At 38.7% G+C, this 20,023-nt stretch overlaps 1 protein-coding gene across 3 annotated transcripts in view; it reads left to right on the forward strand.

The window, feature by feature from the left end:
- ITGB1 (integrin subunit beta 1) overlaps positions 1–20,023 on the forward strand; it is a 46,252-nt gene that overhangs the window by 13,046 nt on the left and 13,183 nt on the right. For all 3 annotated transcript variants that reach the window (XM_032349331.1, XM_032349332.1, XM_032349330.1), the window contains exons 2-10: positions 5,084–5,150; positions 7,832–7,917; positions 10,369–10,591; positions 12,100–12,270; positions 12,815–13,053; positions 15,552–15,707; positions 16,471–16,566; positions 16,821–16,910; positions 19,812–19,952. In XM_032349331.1, the coding sequence (XP_032205222.1) occupies positions 5,084–5,150; positions 7,832–7,917; positions 10,369–10,591; positions 12,100–12,270; positions 12,815–13,053; positions 15,552–15,707; positions 16,471–16,566; positions 16,821–16,910; positions 19,812–19,952 (1,269 nt within the window). The remainder of the gene's footprint in view (positions 1–5,083; positions 5,151–7,831; positions 7,918–10,368; positions 10,592–12,099; positions 12,271–12,814; positions 13,054–15,551; positions 15,708–16,470; positions 16,567–16,820; positions 16,911–19,811; positions 19,953–20,023) is intronic.

The raw sequence follows: 20,023 nt of genomic DNA on the forward strand, positions 1-20,023 counted from the left end.
GATGTTTGCTGAGCCCCGGCAGGGAAAGCAGGCCTTGTTTTGCAGCTCTTAGCTTGATGCTCATCCTCTGCCTCGCGGAGTTCTGTCATGTCTGTATCGTGTGCTACCCTGGCCCATTTGTTCCATGGTTTCCTTGCTATTTACAAAGTAGAATCTAACCCTTTGAGCAGGGGTGGCCTTGAAGGCTCTCTGTGACCCAACTGCTCCAACCTCGCTTACAATTTTAGTCTCAGAAATGCTTAAGTATCTTAAGATTCTTTTCAGCCTTCATGACTTTAAGATTCTTAAAATTTATTTTAAGATTATAATGTAATTTTTACTTACTGTAGAAAATTACAGGGACAGGGGCGCCTGGGTGGCTCGGTGGGTTAAAGTCTCTGCCTTTGGCTCAGGTCATGATCCCAGGGTCCTGGGATCGAGCTCTCTGCTCAGCAGGGAGCCTGCTTCCTACTCTCTCTCTGCCCACCTCTCTGTCTACTTGTGATCTTTGTCAAATAAATAAATAAAATCTTTAAAAAAGAAAAAAGAAAATTACAGGGACAAAATAATCATCCCACAGACCAGCTTAAACTATAACGTGTGTGTGTGTGTGTGTGTGTGTATAATATAGATACATTTTTTTTTTAAAGATTTTATTTATTTATTTATTTGACAGAGAGAGAGAGATCACAAGTAGGCAGAGAGGCAGGCAGAGTGGGTGGGGGGGGAGCAGGCTCACCGCTGAGCAGAGAGCCCCATGTGGGGCTCGATCCCAGGACCTTGGGATCACGACCCGAGCTGAAGGCAGAGGCTTTAACCCACTGAGCCACCCAGGCGCCCCATACATACATATTTTTAAAAGTATTTACTTATTTGACAGAAAGGAGACAGTGAGGGAGCACAAGCAGGCGGAGGGGGTGAGGGAGTGGGAGAAGCAGCTTTCCACTGAGCCGGGAGCTTAACATGTAGCTCCATCCCAGGAGCCTGAGATCATGACCTGAGGCAAAGGCAGACGCCCAACCGACTGAGCCACCCAACGCCCTTAAATATATTTTTTCTAACCTTTTTTTCTGTGCAGATAAAGTGAGACAGTCCCAGTTGGGTTGGGGGTGGGAGTGGGGGTCACCAAACATGTATGTTTAGAAATGAGATTGGAAAGAAGTTACTGTAATTCTTCCTAGGACTCCACAGCTTTGCATTTATAAACCTCTTGCCTGGAACATTTCTCTTCATCTGCCTGCCTGTTTTGCCAAATCCATGAAGCCACTGAACTTGGCCAGGCCAATTTTGGTGTCCTCAGTGTACTTTTTCCTTATTTTCATTACAGAAACCATCACATCATATTGTAATCATTTGTATTTTTGCCTGAATGGAAAATTCCTTGAGACTGATTTTTGTTTTTCCAGATTGGGCACAGAACCTGACAAAGTTGGCTGAGGAAGGACTTCCAGAGAGGTGGGGGAGAAACCAGGAAAGCCCGAGAGAACAGAGTGGGTTAAGAAGAATGGTGAAATGGATTAAGTGCTGTGTGTAGATTCTGTGCATGGGAAATGGATGTATCTCCCCAGGCGACCTATTGTAGGCAGTCACGGCATTTTTGCCTGAATGAATGAATGCAGAGAGTAGTGGAAGGCCTGGAATGTTATTTTTTTGCACGAGCAGTTTCACATGCATGGTAGGAAGTGGACATCAATTACAGCCAGTTGGGGAGGGAGTAGGAGATTACAAAGTGGAGAATAGTGTAGATAACTACAACAGTGTAGACAACCTTTGAAGATAGGATCAGGATAATGCCTTGGAGGCACCTCTCGCTGCCAGCCCCTCAGGTTCTTCGAGGAATGCCCATGGTAGGAAACTGCTAAGCTGGGGAATCAGAGGAGAATAGATTCCGCCTACTGAGCCTGTGGGTTTTAGGTGCCCGGGTAGATCTGGCATCCAGGTAGACCTGAAGCAGATGTTGCCTAGATCACGCTTGGAGAAGAGCTGCCATAGGAGGAAAGGCTGCAGGGAGCTCTTGGTGCGTCCTTCTTCCCGCCCCACGTGCAGGAGGAGCATCCAGTACCTTCAGGGACTGTCCTCGTTGACAGGGAGGCTGCTGTCTCCTGTGCCGCGTCTTCTGCACAGCCTGCTGTCCTCTCCTCGGCCTCTGCTAACCCAGTTTCTTCCCAGCCTCGTCCTCGCTGCTCTTTATTCTTCTTTGCTGTCTTCTTCTGTCTCCAGTGGCCTCTCTGCTTCCCAGAGGGAAAGCCTGGCCTTTTATAGGCGTCACCAGCCAATGATGGTGCCTGTCTGTCTCTTGCCAGTGTGCTGACCAGTCCCAGGAGAGTTGACAAGTGTCTTTGAACTGTTCTTTGCGGCCGTCTTGTTCTTTCAGCTGCTCTTCCACACTAAAGCCTTGTTTTGCCTGCCTCTGGGTTTGGCAAGGGAGCTTCCAGAGCAAGGGAGTTTCAGAAGGCTAATCTTCGACTTGTCAAGGTTTACAGGAGGAGGAGAAGACGGGGCATTTAAAGTCTGTTTTAAAGGTGGGTGGCCTAAGGTTGTGAGGCTGCCTGAAACAGTGCTGCTCCTATCTCCTAACTCTGTCTTCATGGTAATTCTCTGAGTTGTGTAATATTTTAAAACGTTTTTCAGAGCAGTCTAGGGCCCTTGAAGTAGCCCGAGGAGTGTCCTGAAGAACCGTACTAGCCCATATATGGGACGGATATTTATTCTGTTTTTTTGTGTGTGAAACTGCCCGGATGATTCATTCATCACAGTCTTCATGTTCCAGGACCTTTTTGTCATAACTTTGGAATTGGTAATTTTATTTGAATTGCTTAGAATTTGAGTCTAATGGATTTATTGCATATAAACCTGTTGGAGAGGCCATACAAGGCAAACTGTAGGCATGTCCCACTTCTATGACACTCTGCACAGTTACGGTCTTTTGGGTGCAGTTACAAGTGGTGCGTAAACAAAACTAGGCTTGCTGCATAGTGGGACTTGCTGCTCTGAGCAAGTGTAGAGCGTGTGGTTACGTAAGTTACTCTCACTCCCCTTCTCTGGGAAGCCCCCAGAGAAAGCTTAAACATTTGACAGCAGAAGAGGCACAGGAATCTGGGATGCTCTGAGCACAGCTTTGAAGCACTCTTTGGGGGTTGTGGGAATAGCATCTTAGAATGGAAGTTTTTTTTTTTATGATTTTTTTTTATTTTGACAGAGAGCACAGGCAGGCAGAGCAGCAGGGAGAGGGAGAAGCAGGCTCCCCGCTGAGCAAGGAGCCTGATGTGGGGCTCGATCCATCGCAGAATCCTGGGCTCATGCTCTGAGTGGGAAGGCAGCCACTAAACCACTGAGCCACCCGTGCGTCCCTGTCTTCTTCTTTTTTTTTTTTTAAATTTAGTGAGAGAGCAGTGGGGAGGGGCAGAGGGAGAGAGACGGCAGATTCCCTGCTGAGCATGGAGCCCCACCCATGCAGGGCTGAATCCCAGGACCCTGAGATCAGGACCTGAGCTGAAATTGTCAGATTCTTCAGTGACTGAGCCACCCCGGCACCCCCACCATTGTCTTTATATTATGCATATAAGTCTCTGTCATCTCTAGGACTCCTTGGTTACTTTATATGTTCATGTACTGTTATTTTCACATACTTGTCATCTAAATATGTACTTTGCATTCAAAATTATTCTAACAACCTTTTGTTGTTACTACATTTTATTTTTATGACTCTACTAGTCCCATCTGGTTGATGCAGTTAGCTGTTTTCTTGTTACTGGGTAGAAGACATTTGTGTTTATGCCTGTTGTAAATAAATGAGTTGTGTGTGTATATCACCTTTTACATTTTTAACTATTTCCTTAGGATGAATAATAGCTAGATTGCAAGGTCAGAAGGTAGAAACATTTTTTTTTATCGCTTTTGATACAGGTTAAATTATTTCCCTAAAAATTATACCAGTTTATAGAGCCATCTCTGGTTTCTGTCAGCTATCTGCAGTAGTTTTGTTGGGTTAAACACCCCCCCCCCACCCGCTTTTTTCTCTTGCTGGTTTACCTCGTATTGCTTTAATTTGTATGTCTTTGATAACTAGTAAGCTAACTTTTTTGGGATTTTATCATATTTCTCTTTGTTTTTTTGTGTTCTTGTGGAAGAGGCAGATATTTATACGTGATTGGCTGCTAGTCCAAGAACAGTAAACAGTGAAAGGATAGGGTTCGTGAGCTATAGCTGGAGCCGTAGCTGAAGTAAGTATAGATCAATATTGTGAAAAACTGATTCACAGGAAATTGTCCTATACCTAATGGCTGCAGGTTGGGGTGATTCTCGATAATAGACAGATTACTTAATTTTTCTTTAGAGATTCTAGAAGACAACTCAAACCCCTGTCAGTCTTTTTAGGTGTGTCGGTCTTTTTAGGTTCCCCTCCTGTACTTTTTCTTTTTCCTTCTTTCTTTTTTTTCTTTTTAGTCTAGTTTGTAGATCTAGAGATGACAGGGGATTGAACTAAATGTTTTACTAATCCCATGCATAGACGTTATTTTATTAAAAAAAGATAACTAATTATAGGAGCTCAACCTCAAAAATTAAGTCAGGCCTTGGGCAGGATGTTGGCCTTAGCCCGAGGAGAAATAGACATTATTGAAAAGTTGTAAGCAGGGGGTTGAGCCATCTGGATTTTGACAAGTTCACCCAGACTGACCTGCAGTATTTAATGTGACTGCAGCATCTGGATGGCTGTGTGGCTCCTGGGAGCCACAGGAGGTAATAGACATAGCGATTCCATGCAACAAAGACTGTTTATGGCTCTTATAGTGTTTGGGAATACGTGACACGTTTTGAGCATTGTTAATTAGACATTAAAATCTATTTGACATGGAGAAAGGTGAGAATGGATTCTAGGGATCTGGTGTGGACATTAATTTAATGTAATTGACAGGTGAGGTAACTGGGGAGGGGAGGGGGAGGATAAAAGAGTTATAGAGAGGGATTGGAGAAGAAATGGTTTGAGAGGGATTATATTTATAAAATCAACAGAAGATAAGGTGAGTGGGAATGTTTTGTGTTTAATGTATTACTGTTTTTTGTTATTTTCTTAATATTTAGCAATGTACATTTTGTATTTCAGATGAATTTACAGCTGATTTTCTGGATTGGGCTGATTGGTTCAGTTTGCTGTGTGTTTGGCCAAGCAGGTAAAAAAAAAAAAGTTTTCAGTTGTCTTTTCATTTTAGTGTTTTGTATTACTTTTTGACCAATTAGATTCTTGAGCAAGTTTAAGCCGCAAAATACTGCTCCTTCTGAAAGCTGTGCAAGGGACGAATTTCACTTGGGGTAAAGGTTCTTAGAGTGGCCTGCGAGACCCTTCAACATCCAGCCCCTCACTGCTGCCACCCAGAACAGCGACAGGGCGACAGGGCAGGCCGGCTAAAGAAATGCTGAAGTGGTAGTAATACAGAACACAACAGAAAGGTCTTTTAAGACTGTAATAGAGTGTTGAAGTGAGCATAGAGAAAGCAAAGGTGTGTAACACATTTAGAAGAAAATAAAGTGAGTGTGTAAAATGGTGGATTATAAATAAACCGTTACTATCTAAAAAAATGAAACCAGGAACAACTCACTTTCTAGAAGATGTTCTTACTCTTGATCAGAAAGTCTTGCAAAGGGGTGCCTGGGTAGCTCAGTCATTAAGTGTCTGCCTTCGGCTCAGGTCAGGGTCCTGGGATCACCAGTATCGGGCTCCCTGCTCAGCAGGAAGCCTGCTTCTCCTCCCACTCCCCCTGCGTGTGTTCCCTCTCTTGCTATATCTCTCTCTGTCAAATAAGTATAAAATCTTTAAAAAAAAAAAGTCTTGCCAAATGTTGGCGTGATCTAGAAGAGGAATGAAACAAAGCCAAAAAAGATATTTAATCCTCTTACAAACCATGGTACATCCACATCTGGAATAATGGATTTGCAGTTCTCTTCTCCAAATTTCAGAAAATACATTGCAGAGAACACTTATTTAATCTTAGAATAAGAAGGACTTAACTACATGGAAAAGTGAAGAAAAACCTTAAAGGAAATTATTGATAAAGTTGATGATCTAAAACCAACAACATAAAAACCCAAAGTGTCTGGATGTCAGAACACCATCAACAAGATGAGAAACTAAGCAGAGTTTTAATTTGATTAGCATGTGTTGATATCCAGTAAAAATAGATGAGCATGACAGAAAAACAAAATTTGCTAAAGATACAAACAAAATGTATAAAAGATATGGTCAGTAAAATCTGGTAAAAATGAAACTTAAATAACTGACAATAGAATTGATATTCTAATTTATATTCATTAAATGAGTAAAAGATTTTTTATATTAAAAAAGTACTTTCGGGCGCCTGGGTGGCTCAGTGGGTTAAGCCGCTGCCTTCGGCTCAGGTCATGATCTCAGGGTCCTGGGATCGAGTCCCGCATCGGGCTCTCTGCTCAGCAGGGAGCCTGCTTCCCTTCCTCTCTCTCTGCCTGCCTCTCCGTCTACTTGTGATTTCTCTCTGTCAAATAAATAAATAAAATCTTAAAAAAAAAAAATTTAAAAATAAAAAAGTACTTTGTGTTTGTTGAAGGTTTGGTGAAAATGGTATTTGTATACTGCTTGTAGGATTATAAATTTGAATATTTCTTCTGGATAGAAATTAGTGTATACTGAGAATATTAAAAACATGAATACTCTCCAACTCAAGTATTCTCCTTTTTAGTTTGTGCTAAGGAAAGGATCAGAGTTTTCCACTGTGAGAATGGTCCTTAGAAGGGTGCATGTATGTGCACATATGTGTATACATGTATTTGGAAGGTTCGTGCGTGCATTGTGAGCAAATGTGTGGAAACTACGCATGCATGCAATGGAAACAATCTAAATTTGTCCAAGATCAAATAGGACACATTAAGATAATGAAATATATAATCATCAAGAGCCATTTTTTAAAGAATCTGTAATGAAACACTTAGGATTAAGTATAAAAATAGTATGCAAAATGTATATTCTCAATTTATTTAAATAATGTCTATATGTGTACTTTCTTGCTATTTTTTTTTTTTTTAATCTACATAGAAAAAGGACTGGAAAGAAATATACAAAAATGTTAGCTATTTTTGTAGTTATCCCTTAGTGAGTAGATTATGGGTGATTTTGAGTTTGTTCTTTATGTTTTTATGTATTTTGCAAATTTTCTTATTTTGAATATATGTTAGATTTATAATCAGAGCAGACACATTGGAGACAGTCCATGTTAGTGCTTTTACCACATGAAAGGCATGCTGATCTTTAGGTGGCTTCAAAGAAATGTGAGACATTCTTACCACATAGAGCCTGAAAAATCATGGGATTGTGGACTGGATGAATATGGGCTTTTTAAGTATTTACCTTCTTAAAAATGAAGGCAAGTCTTTTGCAGATGCTTTTGTGGGTATGGGTGTGGTAGTATGACTTAAATTAAAGGAAATAATATTATATGCAGTTGTAAGAAAACTCCAGATAGTTATGACTGTCCAACATAGTAGATCCTAAAATTATGCCTTTGAAGAAAGGAAGAATGTATAGATTACTAGTACCAGTACCTAGCCTTTGCTATAGAAGACAAGAAAGCTAACTATCTTTTCATGGCTCTCTATGCCAAGGTAATGTAACATCACCTCTTTGGGGTAGGTCTGGATCAGTGTATTAACAATTTTTATACGTTATTAATAAAATGTAATACATATATAATTGTAACAATACATGACATATGTTGTGTTATTCATACTTAAGGTTTATATGTATTGTATTTTGTCATTTTAATCATTTTTCATTATTTTCTTTCTTGAAACTTCAAGTAAAGTTGTCTATTCTTCGTCCTAACAGATGAAAATAGATGTTTAAAAGCAAATGCCAAATCATGTGGAGAATGTATACAAGCAGGGCCAAATTGTGGATGGTGTACAAATTCAGTAAGTAAAATTGTTCAAGGCCTTTCCATTTATTCTCTGGTCATTTACTATGATTCAATATTGTATCCCTGGGAAATGTTAGATAAGAATTTTCACTGAATGTTTATTGAGTAGGTATCAACTATGTGATGGTGTAGAGGTGTGCTGTTTAATTCAGTAGCCGCTAGGCCCGTGTCACTGTCGGGCACTTGAAACGTGTTCCACGTTGGTCCAAATTGAGAATTGCTATAAGCCTCAGATGTATCCTGGAGTTTGAAGACTTAATGATGAAAAAACAATCATTAATAATGTTGAAATAGTAATATTTTATATATATTGTTAAAATTAATTTCCTGTTTCTTTTTTCTTTTAATGTGGCTACTAGATAATTTTAAAATACATATATAGCTCACCCTTGTGGCATGCATTATGTTTCTATTATAAATGCATTATATTTCTATTATAATAGCTTCTCCAAATCCCTAGCCATTTAATTTGATTGTTTTTAGAGGGTTTTTTTTTTTTTTCAGGAGAGGTGTAAGCTAATCTTACTAATTATATCTGAGTTAGAACTAATATAGGATTGATTTGCATCCCAAATAAAAACCTGTTCAGGTTATGGTTTAACCTGCTTAACTTGATTCCTTTCACAAAGCCTACTAAATGTTAAATAAATAAACGTGTGAATGAGTGTCAACAGGAAGTACTGGGAAGTCATTCGAGGAAATATAATTTATTTTTAGAGTGAATAATATCAGAAGCTCAAAGGTTTATTGTTGATTTTTACTCAGGCATTGGACTTTATACATTTCAGCTGTTTTGTAGGTGTAACTAAACTGGTTAAATACCAGATACTTAGTATGGTTTGACCATACAAAAGACAAAATCAGAGGTTTTTCATTTGTTACTTCAAAATTTTTCCAGTGATACTTTTGTTCTCCTAAAAATGGTATTCTGGAATTCAGTTTGTCTCAGGAAGGGCTTAACTTGCCAAACTGTTCTTTAAATAATTTAGTCTTTGAAATTTGTGGCATGATTTTGGAATGTGTTTAGTGAAATTTTATTTGAGTTACAGTCTTGAAGGTTTCTACGCTAGGCTCCTGTGCTTTGGTGTTGTATTTTAGGTTTGATGATATGTAAAAGTTGTTCAGCTTTGAACTATCTGACCCTTTGTATTCCCTTCTAGTTGTTTTTCTGATTCCATAAATGCTCTCATTAGTGTTGTGTCCCTTCAAAATAACTGATTCAAACCATTGTGTATTCTTGTGTTTAAATATCCTCACTTAGGCATGAAAAAAATAGCATATAAAATTGAACACAAAGTGACCTCAGAGAAAAGACATTTCCTCATTTTTCCCAATGTCAAGATTAAAAAGAAAAAAAAAAAGAAATCTTTGGCTTAGTATAACTACATACAAAATTTATAGGGATATATGTGAAATAATCACATGTCTATTATGATAATTGATTACTATAGGTACTTGTTTAAAAGTGACACATACCCACACACTAATGCCATTGTTTTTCTCCACTCTCACATTTCATGAAAAACTTTTATTCAAAGGTTTTGCATCCATCTTAACAGCAGTGTTTTTGCTTTCACTAAGATACTTCTTCAGTCATCTGATAAAATTTTTATTTCCATCAAAGTTGGAGCTATAACACATTTTGAAATCATATCACTACTGGAAATTTTACCCCAAGCTACAAGTAGCATTTATATAGCACTCAGACTTTTTTATTTTTATACTAAAATGCACTCTATGGAAATATACTCATGACCTTTTCATGTGATCAGATTTTATTGATTACTGTTTCATATTGTCATGTAATCACCACTGTGATTATTGTTTTTCAAAATGAATTTTAAAAGCCTTATTTAAAGTAATAACCAACACTTGAAATTTTTTCATGTCTCCAGGAATACTTACTACCTCTGTGTTAAATTTCTCAGTCTCCTTTATAAAAATTGCGTCATTCACTGAAACACCTTCAGGGTAATATGTTTTCCCTAAACACTGAGTTGTTCAAAATAATGTGAGGAGAATGCTACATAATATGAGAGAATTATATAGGACTTTTTGGGTATATACATTATTTATTAGTGGCCATTAAGCATGCTGACTGTGTGATTTTCACTGCAGAATTTCTTTGATTTAGATACTTTGAATTTGAAGGTGGGACAGTTAAAATGTACACTTAGATCAACCCTATAGTACTAAAGTAATTCATTACTAGTAATATAGTAATTATAAAGGAATTACTCTTCTAGAGAATGAGTTCATTTTTTTAAAAATAAGAGCATATGATTGGGGTGAAGGGAGCATTTTGTTTAAAAACCAGAAATGAAGTATGTTAGTTGTGTCACTTGATTTTTTTTTTGCATTCTAATTGCACATATGCAATTATGATTACTCAGAATGTTGGACCATTATACTTATTGTTTATACCTATATTTTGTGTGTCACTTAGACATTTTTACAAGAAGGAATGCCTACTTCTGCACGGTGTGATGATTTAGAAGCTTTAAAAAAGAAGGGTTGCCATCCAGATGACATAGAAAATCCCAGAGGCTCCAAAGATATAAAGAAAAATAAAAATGTAACCAACCGTAGCAAAGGAACAGCAGAGAAGCTCCAGCCAGAAGATATTACTCAGATCCAACCTCAGCAGTTGGTTTTGCAATTACGATCAGGTACAGAAATCATGTATGACAACTTTTATTTCAGCTTGAGATTTTGACGACTATGTAAGCCTCTTTTGAGTTTTCCTTATAGGGCTCATTTTCACATATGGACCAGCACTCAAACAGAAATGTGGAATATGTCAAATTTTGGAAGTTTTTTGCAGACATAACAATTTGTTAGACACATATACTTGAAATAATGAAGGTTGCCTAATGTCTGAAGGAAATTCTGTGAAAGAGAAAGTATTATATTTAATGGGTTTTAAAAATAAAAGTGTCCATCCTGTGGTACAATTACCTGATATAAACACACTGTTCTAACTCGTGTTTTTCCTTTGTATATGTTTAATGTCATTAACATATTAAACTATTACAAGAGTCTCTGACAGTCTTGCATTGAAAAAAGAAAAGAAAAAAGAAAACAAACTCTTTTCCTACTCTTTCCAGTGTCCATCCCTTTTCTCTGAAAAGAATGGTACACAGTCATTGTCTCCATGAGTTCCCCTCTTGACCGCTGTTCAGCCTGCTTCTCAACCTCTTCTGACAAAGCTCTGCCTTCACCTTGAACCACCAAACCTCGTAGACTCTTGTCAGGCCCTTCCCCCCCGCCCTTCCCTTAACCTTCTTGTACCAAGTAACACCTTTGAACTTCTTGAAATGCTCCCTCTTGGCTCTTACATCACTCCTGGTTTTTCTTCTTCTCTCTTAACATTGCTTTCCAGTCTCATTCCCGTGTCTTTCTACTTCCTGCTTCTTTGCAGTCCACTTCATTGTTGGTTTTTCTCTCATGGCATTAAAACCATCTGTGTGCTGTAACATAGCCTTTTCTATTAAGCCCCAAACCCATTCACCCAGCTGCGTACTAGAAATCTGTATAGAGAATATCTGCAAGTTAACATGCAATGGTTTTTTTCACCCAAACATTCTCTTTCTCCTCTGTTTCCTGAGCAAATTCTACCTTAACGCCTCTTGTGTCTCTCTCCCCTTCTTATTCCTTATGGTTTTGGTTCGGATCTTCCTGTCTTCCCCTAAAGAGTTTTGCAGTAGTTTCTCAACAAATCTCTTGTCTCTGTCATTCATTTTTAAAACTTTTTAATTTTTTTTTGCCATGTTTTTGAAAGTAAAAATCAGATGATCTTGTTCACTTACGTATATAAACAGGGAACAGACTGTTTTTAGAACTTTTGGTCTCTAAAAGGTCAGGTGCACGCTGTAGTGTGCCCTGCCTCACCCAGCCCAGTCTGATGCGTGCTCTCCCATCTATTTGTTGTCCTTGGTCATAGTTCTAAGTCAGCTGTCTGTCTGTCTTGCCCACGTGGAGTGTTGTCCTTTTCATCTTGCATGCCCAGGGTTGGCATGGTAAGTGTTTGTTGAGATTGAGTTTAGTTAGCCAGTGGACTTCCCAGGGTCTTGTAAAAATTATGGCAGTAATACAGTCTGTAAATCCAGTTTGCTTTTCCTCATTTGTTTTTGATTGCTGGGAACTAAACTTCATTTTCTAATCTCTGCTTAATTAGGGGAGCCACAGATATTTACGTTAAAATTTAAGAGAGCTGAAGACTATCCTATTGATCTCTACTACCTTATGGACCTCTCCTACTCTATGAAAGATGATTTGGAGAATGTTAAAAGTCTCGGAACAGATCTCATGAATGAAATGAGAAGGATTACTTCAGACTTCCGAATTGGTAGGATTATTGGGAACATTCGTAATTTTCATTTGTATAGGTCCTGGCAGTTTTGTTCTTCATTGTATACTTGTGAAATAAATAGGCCAGTTTTTAGCCTTTTCTTTCAGAGGGGAAACTGATATTCCTGTCACATATCTGCAATTTTTGTGCCTCCTTGTTCCTCTTTTACTTTATGCTGTCATATTAACACAGATTATATCACGTAGATAATGAAATGCATGCTTGTTTTCATAGGAGCGTATTCATTCATTTGTGAATTAGCATGTTGAGTATTCCAGTTCTGTTCCATTACTAATTAATATGACCACACCTGTCTGTACAGCCTAATAATAATCTAATAATCTCTAATAATAATGTAATAATCTCTCTTCAGCCCTGGATTTTTCATATTATAATGATCTCCTTTCCAAACTTTATTATTAAAATCTTATTTCTTATGGAAGATTGATGTACATGTGGTAACATAACTTTATTCTTTTTAACGCAAGTTTGTCTGCCCATCCATCTATCCATCTCTCTGTATGCATTTTTTTCTTCACAGGATTTGGCTCATTTGTGGAGAAAACCGTGATGCCTTATATTAGTACAACACCAGCCAAGCTGAGGAACCCTTGCACAAGTGAACAGAACTGCACCAGCCCATTTAGCTACAAAAATGTGCTCAGTCTTACTGATAAAGGGGAAGTATTTAATGAACTTGTTGGTAAACAGCACATATCTGGAAATTTGGATTCTCCCGAAGGTGGCTTTGATGCCATCATGCAAGTTGCGGTTTGTGGAGTAAGTGCATTCATTACTTATATGAATTGTAAGTGTGGTTTTACTATCGGTGAGGATGGAAGAACTTACCTGCTTACCAAATCATACTTCATGATCTCAGAGGAGTTCAGAATTTGATCCCTTAAATTCCTTCTAGCTACACAGGTGCTTTGTAAAAGCTTATTTAATCATTATGTCCCCTGTTTCAACTGGGCAGCTACTTCATTTCCATAGGATCTTAAAAGCCAGCATGCTCACCATTTGAAACAGTGCGGCGGTGTAGTTGTACTTTGGCTGGTGTTCTAGGTTTTTAGAAGAGGTGCAGGTGTCCTGACTCCGGCTTGTGCCAGACAAAGGTGGAGCTATGCTTGGCCAAGCACCAAGAGAGCCCAGCTAGAACAGCGTCTCAGGTGCCATTTCCTTTCGATGGGCTCTAATCTGCCTGTCACCTCTGAAGGATGTCTTCCCTGTGTCTTAGTGACTCAAAAAGCAGGAACTTTTTGCATCCTACTTTGTAAACTATATGAGAACTAGATTTTGAGAAGTCATAGCTTAGTAATCATTTTAATTGGAAGATTTTTAGTAGTGGCATGTTCATCTCCATTAGACTAGTGGTAGTATTTTATGACACATTTAACAGCTGAAGATTTTGAGGTGACGTTTTCATGACACAGCTGCAGCTCAAACTAGAGAGCACTGTGAGGTAAATAAGGTTTGTCTTAAGTATCTACTTCTGTCTCATTCCCCCCCTTTTTTTTCCTTGTGGTATCCCTGTTCCCTAGAAGACCTTCTCTGCTTCCAGGTGCTTTTTAATGATTATTCCTCAACCAGTTTTTGCTAAGGTACAGCTACATCCAAGATAATGATGTGGTTTAACAATACGGTTGTGGTGGTTGAGAGAACCATTTTTAGACTGTTAGGACACTGTTTCACATTGTCCCATTGCCGCCGAGTCTGGACAATGTACTTAGTCCCACTGGAGGGCGGTTTCCTTCTCCATGAGAAGGGATAGTTTTAGGTAGACCTGATGGGACTGTTAGGAAGCTTAAATACTAATTAATATGCAGAGCCTGGCACTCTGCAAATACCAAGTACTGTATTAGTTAATTTTTTTTTTTTTAAAGATTTTATTTGACAGAGATCACAAATAGGCAGAGGGCAGGAAGAGAGAGAGGAGGAAGCAGGCTCCCTGCTGAGCAGAGAGCCTGATGCGGGGCTCCATCCCAGGACCCTGGGATCATGACCTGAACTGAAGGTAGAGGCTTTAACCCATTGAGGGTTAACCCACCCAGGCACCCCTGTATTAGTTTTGATTTCTCCCTGGGACAGTTGTCAAAGGGTAGCCTCTGCTTTTAATGGGGAAGAAAGACTAATATTCCTGGTACTGCCTCGCCTTCCACCCTTCTCTTGGAGCTATTGATTCATGATCCTGTTAGCAGCTCAGTGTGGAGAGAACATTGTCTGGGCTGCTCCATCTGTGCCTCAGTCTGTGGGATTAAAACAAGCCATAGCACCCACGGCCGTTGCCGTCCTTCTGTGTTTACCATGCTGACTGAGAGCAACCGTTCCGCCTGCTTCTCTAGACGCACCGTCCTAATGCTTGGATCGCCGGCATCAGCGCCCTCCATTCTTGCCTTCAAGGAATTTACAGTATTATGGGGCTATACACAGACGTATTGAGTAAATTTAGACAAATACAATTATAAATTTACCATAGAGAGAGAAGGATTTTTTTGCTACTTCATTGGGTTTTTTAAGTAATCCTTCATTTTATTTTTTAAGTAATCTCAACACCCAAAGTGGGGCTTACAACCCCTACATCAGGAGATACATGTTCCACCAGCTGAGCCAGCCAGGTGCCCCTTTATTGCTACCTTAAATCCTTTGTTGAATGAGTAGGAGAATAAAGTACGAGAACAAATAGTACCGATGAGGCATGGTGGGTGGAATTAAGCAGGGCAGGTCTTGGGAGAAGATCATTTCTTCTGAAGTTAAAAAAAAAAAGAAGGCCTAATGTGGAGTCTTGATAAAGGAGGTATATACTTTTGAAGCTAAAAGCAGGGTGAAGGATGGATGAGAACATGAGAGTAGCAGTAAGGTGAAGTGCGGAATGGCTGAGACATTTTTATGCACCCATTAAACACCTGCTGTGTGTGAAGCCCTATGCTGGCTCCTGGAGGTATGATGATGAGCAGAGCCAGATGTGGTCCCTGCCGCACATGCAGTGAGCTTACCCTGTGCTCGGGGAGGGAGATACTGATTTTAAAAGATACAGTTTTTTAAAATGAGCTGAGAGAAATGGACAAACAGGCAAGACACAGTTTTCCTGGGGGATGGAGGAGCCCTCTGTCATGGTCTCTGTGCAGGTATCAGTACGAATGTTAGCACCGCAAAAAGACAAGCTACGGGGAAGGTCTAGAATGAGGTTAAAAGTGCAGTGGGAGCCTATGTGAGGATGACAGCTTCATGCCCAGTGATTGTGGATAGGATATATAAACTGAAATCTTTTTCTTTTCAAGTCCTTGATCGGCTGGAGGAATGTTACACGGCTGCTGGTGTTTTCCACGGACGCTGGGTTTCACTTTGCTGGAGATGGCAAACTTGGTGGCATTGTTTTACCAAATGATGGACAGTGTCACCTGGAAAATGATATGTACACAATGAGCCATTATTATGTGAGTGCTGAATTCCTTACATATTAAATGGATTTATGTGGGATTTTGGTGTTTAATACTAAATATAGTGTGGGCGACTGGCTTGTGGGTTTGTTATTTTGGTAAGTACAGGCCCTAACCTAATGTGCAAGGAAGCTAGTGCCTGTGTCTGAAGATGTGGTTTTGTGCTTGTTTCCTGCTGCGTAGACAAGGGCCTCATTAGGTGAAAGCAGCTGCTTGGACACTCTCACTCCATGCCTCCGCTCATCGCTATGTGTCTTTTCCCTCGCACACATCATTTCATAGCAAATTTAGTACTATGTCCGTACAGATGATTGTATAGTCCAATACTCCTCCTCTTACTTATATAAGATTTTTGGAAGTAGGCACTCTGCTTTTACCAAAAACAAAGATTGGCAAATTATTCAAATTCTAGAAGCAGTCTAAACCTGGTGAATTTTGGTGATTCATGATATAACCTATAGTTATTGGCAGTTCTTTAATTTTATTGTTCTAACATTTAATAAGCATAGATCTTGCTTTTTAACACCTTTTTATTGTGGAAGTTGATTTATGTGTGTGTGTGTGTGTGTGTATATATATGAAGATAGAAGATTAGAAACCCACATGTACACACCTCCCACTTCAGCAATTATTTGTGTTATTTCAAGCAGGCTTGTATAAGCAATGCAGTTAAATATGCAAATCATCATTTTGAAAAAGTATTGAAAAACTTGGAATACATTGGATGTAATTACATACTAAATTTTATTTCATTTTGTAGGATTATCCTTCTATTGCTCACCTTGTCCAGAAATTAAGTGAAAATAACATTCAGACAATTTTTGCAGTTACAGAAGAATTTCAGCCTGTTTACAAGGTAAGTATATGTGTGTGGAAGCAAAATATGTCTGATTGAAATATGGGAAGGTGTTATTAGCCAGACAGACTGGATTTTATAGTAGTGCTTTCTATTTTTAATTACATCTAAGACTAGTTTTTTTCAGGTTTGACTCCTTAAGTTATTTAGAGACTGTCTAGGGCGCTTATACTTCAGTATTTTACATATTCAGTCTGTGCTTATTGGTTGAATGAATACTGTTTGTATTCACAGTTTTTATCTTTTAATTTCAGGAACTGAAAAATTTGATCCCTAAGTCAGCAGTAGGAACATTATCTGCAAATTCCAGCAACGTAATTCAGTTGATTATTGATGCCTACAATGTAAGTACATTCTGCATAAGATCTCTTTTAAACAATACCCTGTTGAATGTACTTTGCCCAGAGAAAGTAAATGTCCCTTCATACATGATTTAGCAACCCAGAGGACAACGTAAAACTAACATGTTGTGTATCTGGAGCAAAAACCACTTACATTTTGTTACAGAAGCAGAATTATGTACGTAACCTAAACAAAGCAAAAATACATTAAAGGCATGTTGGGGAGGTTTCTAAATGTCTGTTTGATGTTATTAAGTAGGTTTCCTTGTTGGAAAACAAGTGAAACATAACTTATATTTAGACTTAAAAGATTACCTCTGTCTCCTCCCCCCTCCCCCCAGTTTAGATTCATCTCTTTTGAGGAATTGTTCTGAAAAAGCTTTTTTGCCAGTTCTTCTCTTGCCACGGATTCAGAGATACAGTTTTCTATTCTTAAGAGATACAGAGGCACTCATATATACATTTGCCATAAAATATGTACATAGCTAATATGTGTGTGTGTGTGTGTGTGTGTGTGAGAGAGAGAGAGAGAGAGAGAGAGAGAGAGAGACTTGGCAATTTTAGAAAGATTGATACGATTTTTTTTTCTTCCCTCACACATGGAAGAAAGTCGAATTGTCTAGAGCTCTAATCCAGAATACGTTTAGTGATTCTCATTAAGCATTGGTGAATAATCATTTTAAGTAGTCAAAAGATATTTGTAATATTGTACCCATTATGTTTCTACCCCTCAACCTTTTGACAGGTTGAATTTTAGATACTTTTTACCTTATGCTGAGGACGGTTTCCCAAAATGTTTTGGAAAGACCCTACTCAAAGAGATCCTACTCAGGGAGGGTTTTTTATTACAAAGATTTTCAAGACTCTAAATTGTTCCATGTCTTCCCTATAGTTGTTCTCCAACTCAACAGAATATCGCATTATTTTCCTAACTCAACATGCATGTAGGTGTGTGAATGAGAGACAGCTTGCCGCCTGGTCTGTAATGGCTCCTAAACAGATTTGTTCCTAGACTATATAGTCAGTTGTTTACCTGTGTCCTTAGTTGGCTGGAAGTGGTAGGGCCAGAGGAGAGCCATATTGCCAATGGGGCAATATGTTCGGAGTTCTTAGGATTCCTCGTATTTAATCTGAAAACTTTTCTGTACTGTATGATCAGCAATAATTAAGCACAAATACTCCCTTTTTTTTTTTTTTTTTTTTAAGATTTTATTTAAGAGCGAGAGAGCAGGAGCAGGGGTGAGGGGCTGAAGGAGAGGGAGAAGCAGACTCCTCGCTGAGCAGGGAGCCTGATGCAGGGCTTGATCCCAGGACCCTGAGATCATGACCTGAGCAGAAGGCAGACGCTTACAGTTAAGGGTCTGAGCCTTCGAGTTAAGATTGAGCCACCCAAACCCTCCATCTTACTTTCTTTTCTTTCTTTTTAAATATTTTATTTATTTGTCAGAGAGAGGGAGAGCACACACAGGGAGAGTAGCAGGTGGAGGGAGAAGCAGGTTCTCCATTGTGCAGGAAGCCCAATGCTGGATTGGATTCCAGGATTCTGGGATTATTACTGGATCCAAAGTCAGATACCCAACATCTGAGCCACCCAGACATCCTGAAGTGTAGTTTTTATGTGGATATGTTTTCATGTGTTGTGGGCTGCTGAACTGCATGGTTAAGATAAGTTTATTTTATTAAGAAACTGTCAAAGTATCTTCCAAAGTGGTTGTGTCATTTTGCAATCCTACCAGTAAAAAATGATCACTTCTGCTGTGCCACATCATTATCAGCATTTAGTCCTGTTGTTGCCTGGACCATTCAATAGATATATAGTAATGTCTTATTCATGTTTTAAATTGCATAGAACTGATGACATGTAATGTGAAACATTGTATGCTATGCTTATTTGCCATCTGTCTTCTTTAGTGATGGGTTTTTGGGACTCCTTTGTTTTCTTTTTTTTTTTTTTTTTTGTCCTAGTGTTTAATTTGCTTGATCTTTTGTAAAAACACAAATGACATAAGAGTTGACATAAAACTTACACTTGTTAGCACAATCTGTGATTTTTGGACTTATCTAGCCCTGATACCTTAATGCAGTATCCATATTAAAAGAGGCAACTGTCCTTGTGCTTAAGGCTCAAGAGAAAGACAGATGTCTAAAGGAGACCCTCCAAAGAAGGTTCATAAGAATAAAAGTCTTAACCTAAAGGAACGTATTACATTTTGCCTTTACTACTGAATTTTAAAATTTTGGTTTCCATGGTGATATATATTTTAAAGAAATGACAAAATGAATACGTGTGTTATAAGGGGATTGTTTTTTTTTTTTTCATGAAATGGTATTTTTTTTTTAATTTATTTTTTATTTTCAGCATAACAGTATTCATTATTTTTGCACTACACCCAGTGCTCCATGCAATCCATGCCCTCTATAATACCCACCACCGGGTACCCCGACCACCCCCTGCCCCTTCAAAACCCTCAGATTGTTTTTCAGAGTCCATAGTCTCTCATGGTTCACCTCCCCTTCCAATTTCCCCCAACTCCCTTCTCCTATCTCCCCATGTCCTCCATGCTATTTGTTATGCTCCACAAATAAGTGAAACCATACGATAATTGACTCTCTCTGCTTGACTTATTTCACTCAACATAATCTCTTCCAGTCCCCTCCATGTTGCTACAAAAGTTGGGTATTCATCCTTTCTGATGGAGGCATAATACTCCATAGTGTATATGGACCATCATGTACAGTATTTTGAAGAATTTTGATTTGAGCCTGTTTCTCTGTAGTCATGTGTTTTCTGGTCATTCAGGATTTGGTTCCAAATCTTTTATTTAAATAATAACATTTCTTAGTAGTTCATTTTGCCTGTTGGTTTTATGCATTCAGTATACTTTATAGTTGTCTTTCTTTCAGTCCCTATCCTCAGAAGTCATTTTGGAAAATAGCAAGTTACCAGAAGGAGTAACAATAAATTACAAATCTTACTGTAAGAATGGAGTAAACGGAACTGGGGAGAATGGAAGAAAATGTTCGAATATTTCCATTGGAGATGAGGTAAGTTATATAAGCATTTTTCTGAAGAAAAAAAATTGCTTGTTTATAAGCAAATCTAGTTTATAGTTTGA

Source organism: Mustela erminea, chromosome 6 (genome assembly GCF_009829155.1).
Source record: "Mustela erminea isolate mMusErm1 chromosome 6, mMusErm1.Pri, whole genome shotgun sequence".
NCBI classification, from domain to species: Eukaryota; Metazoa; Chordata; class Mammalia; order Carnivora; family Mustelidae; genus Mustela; species Mustela erminea.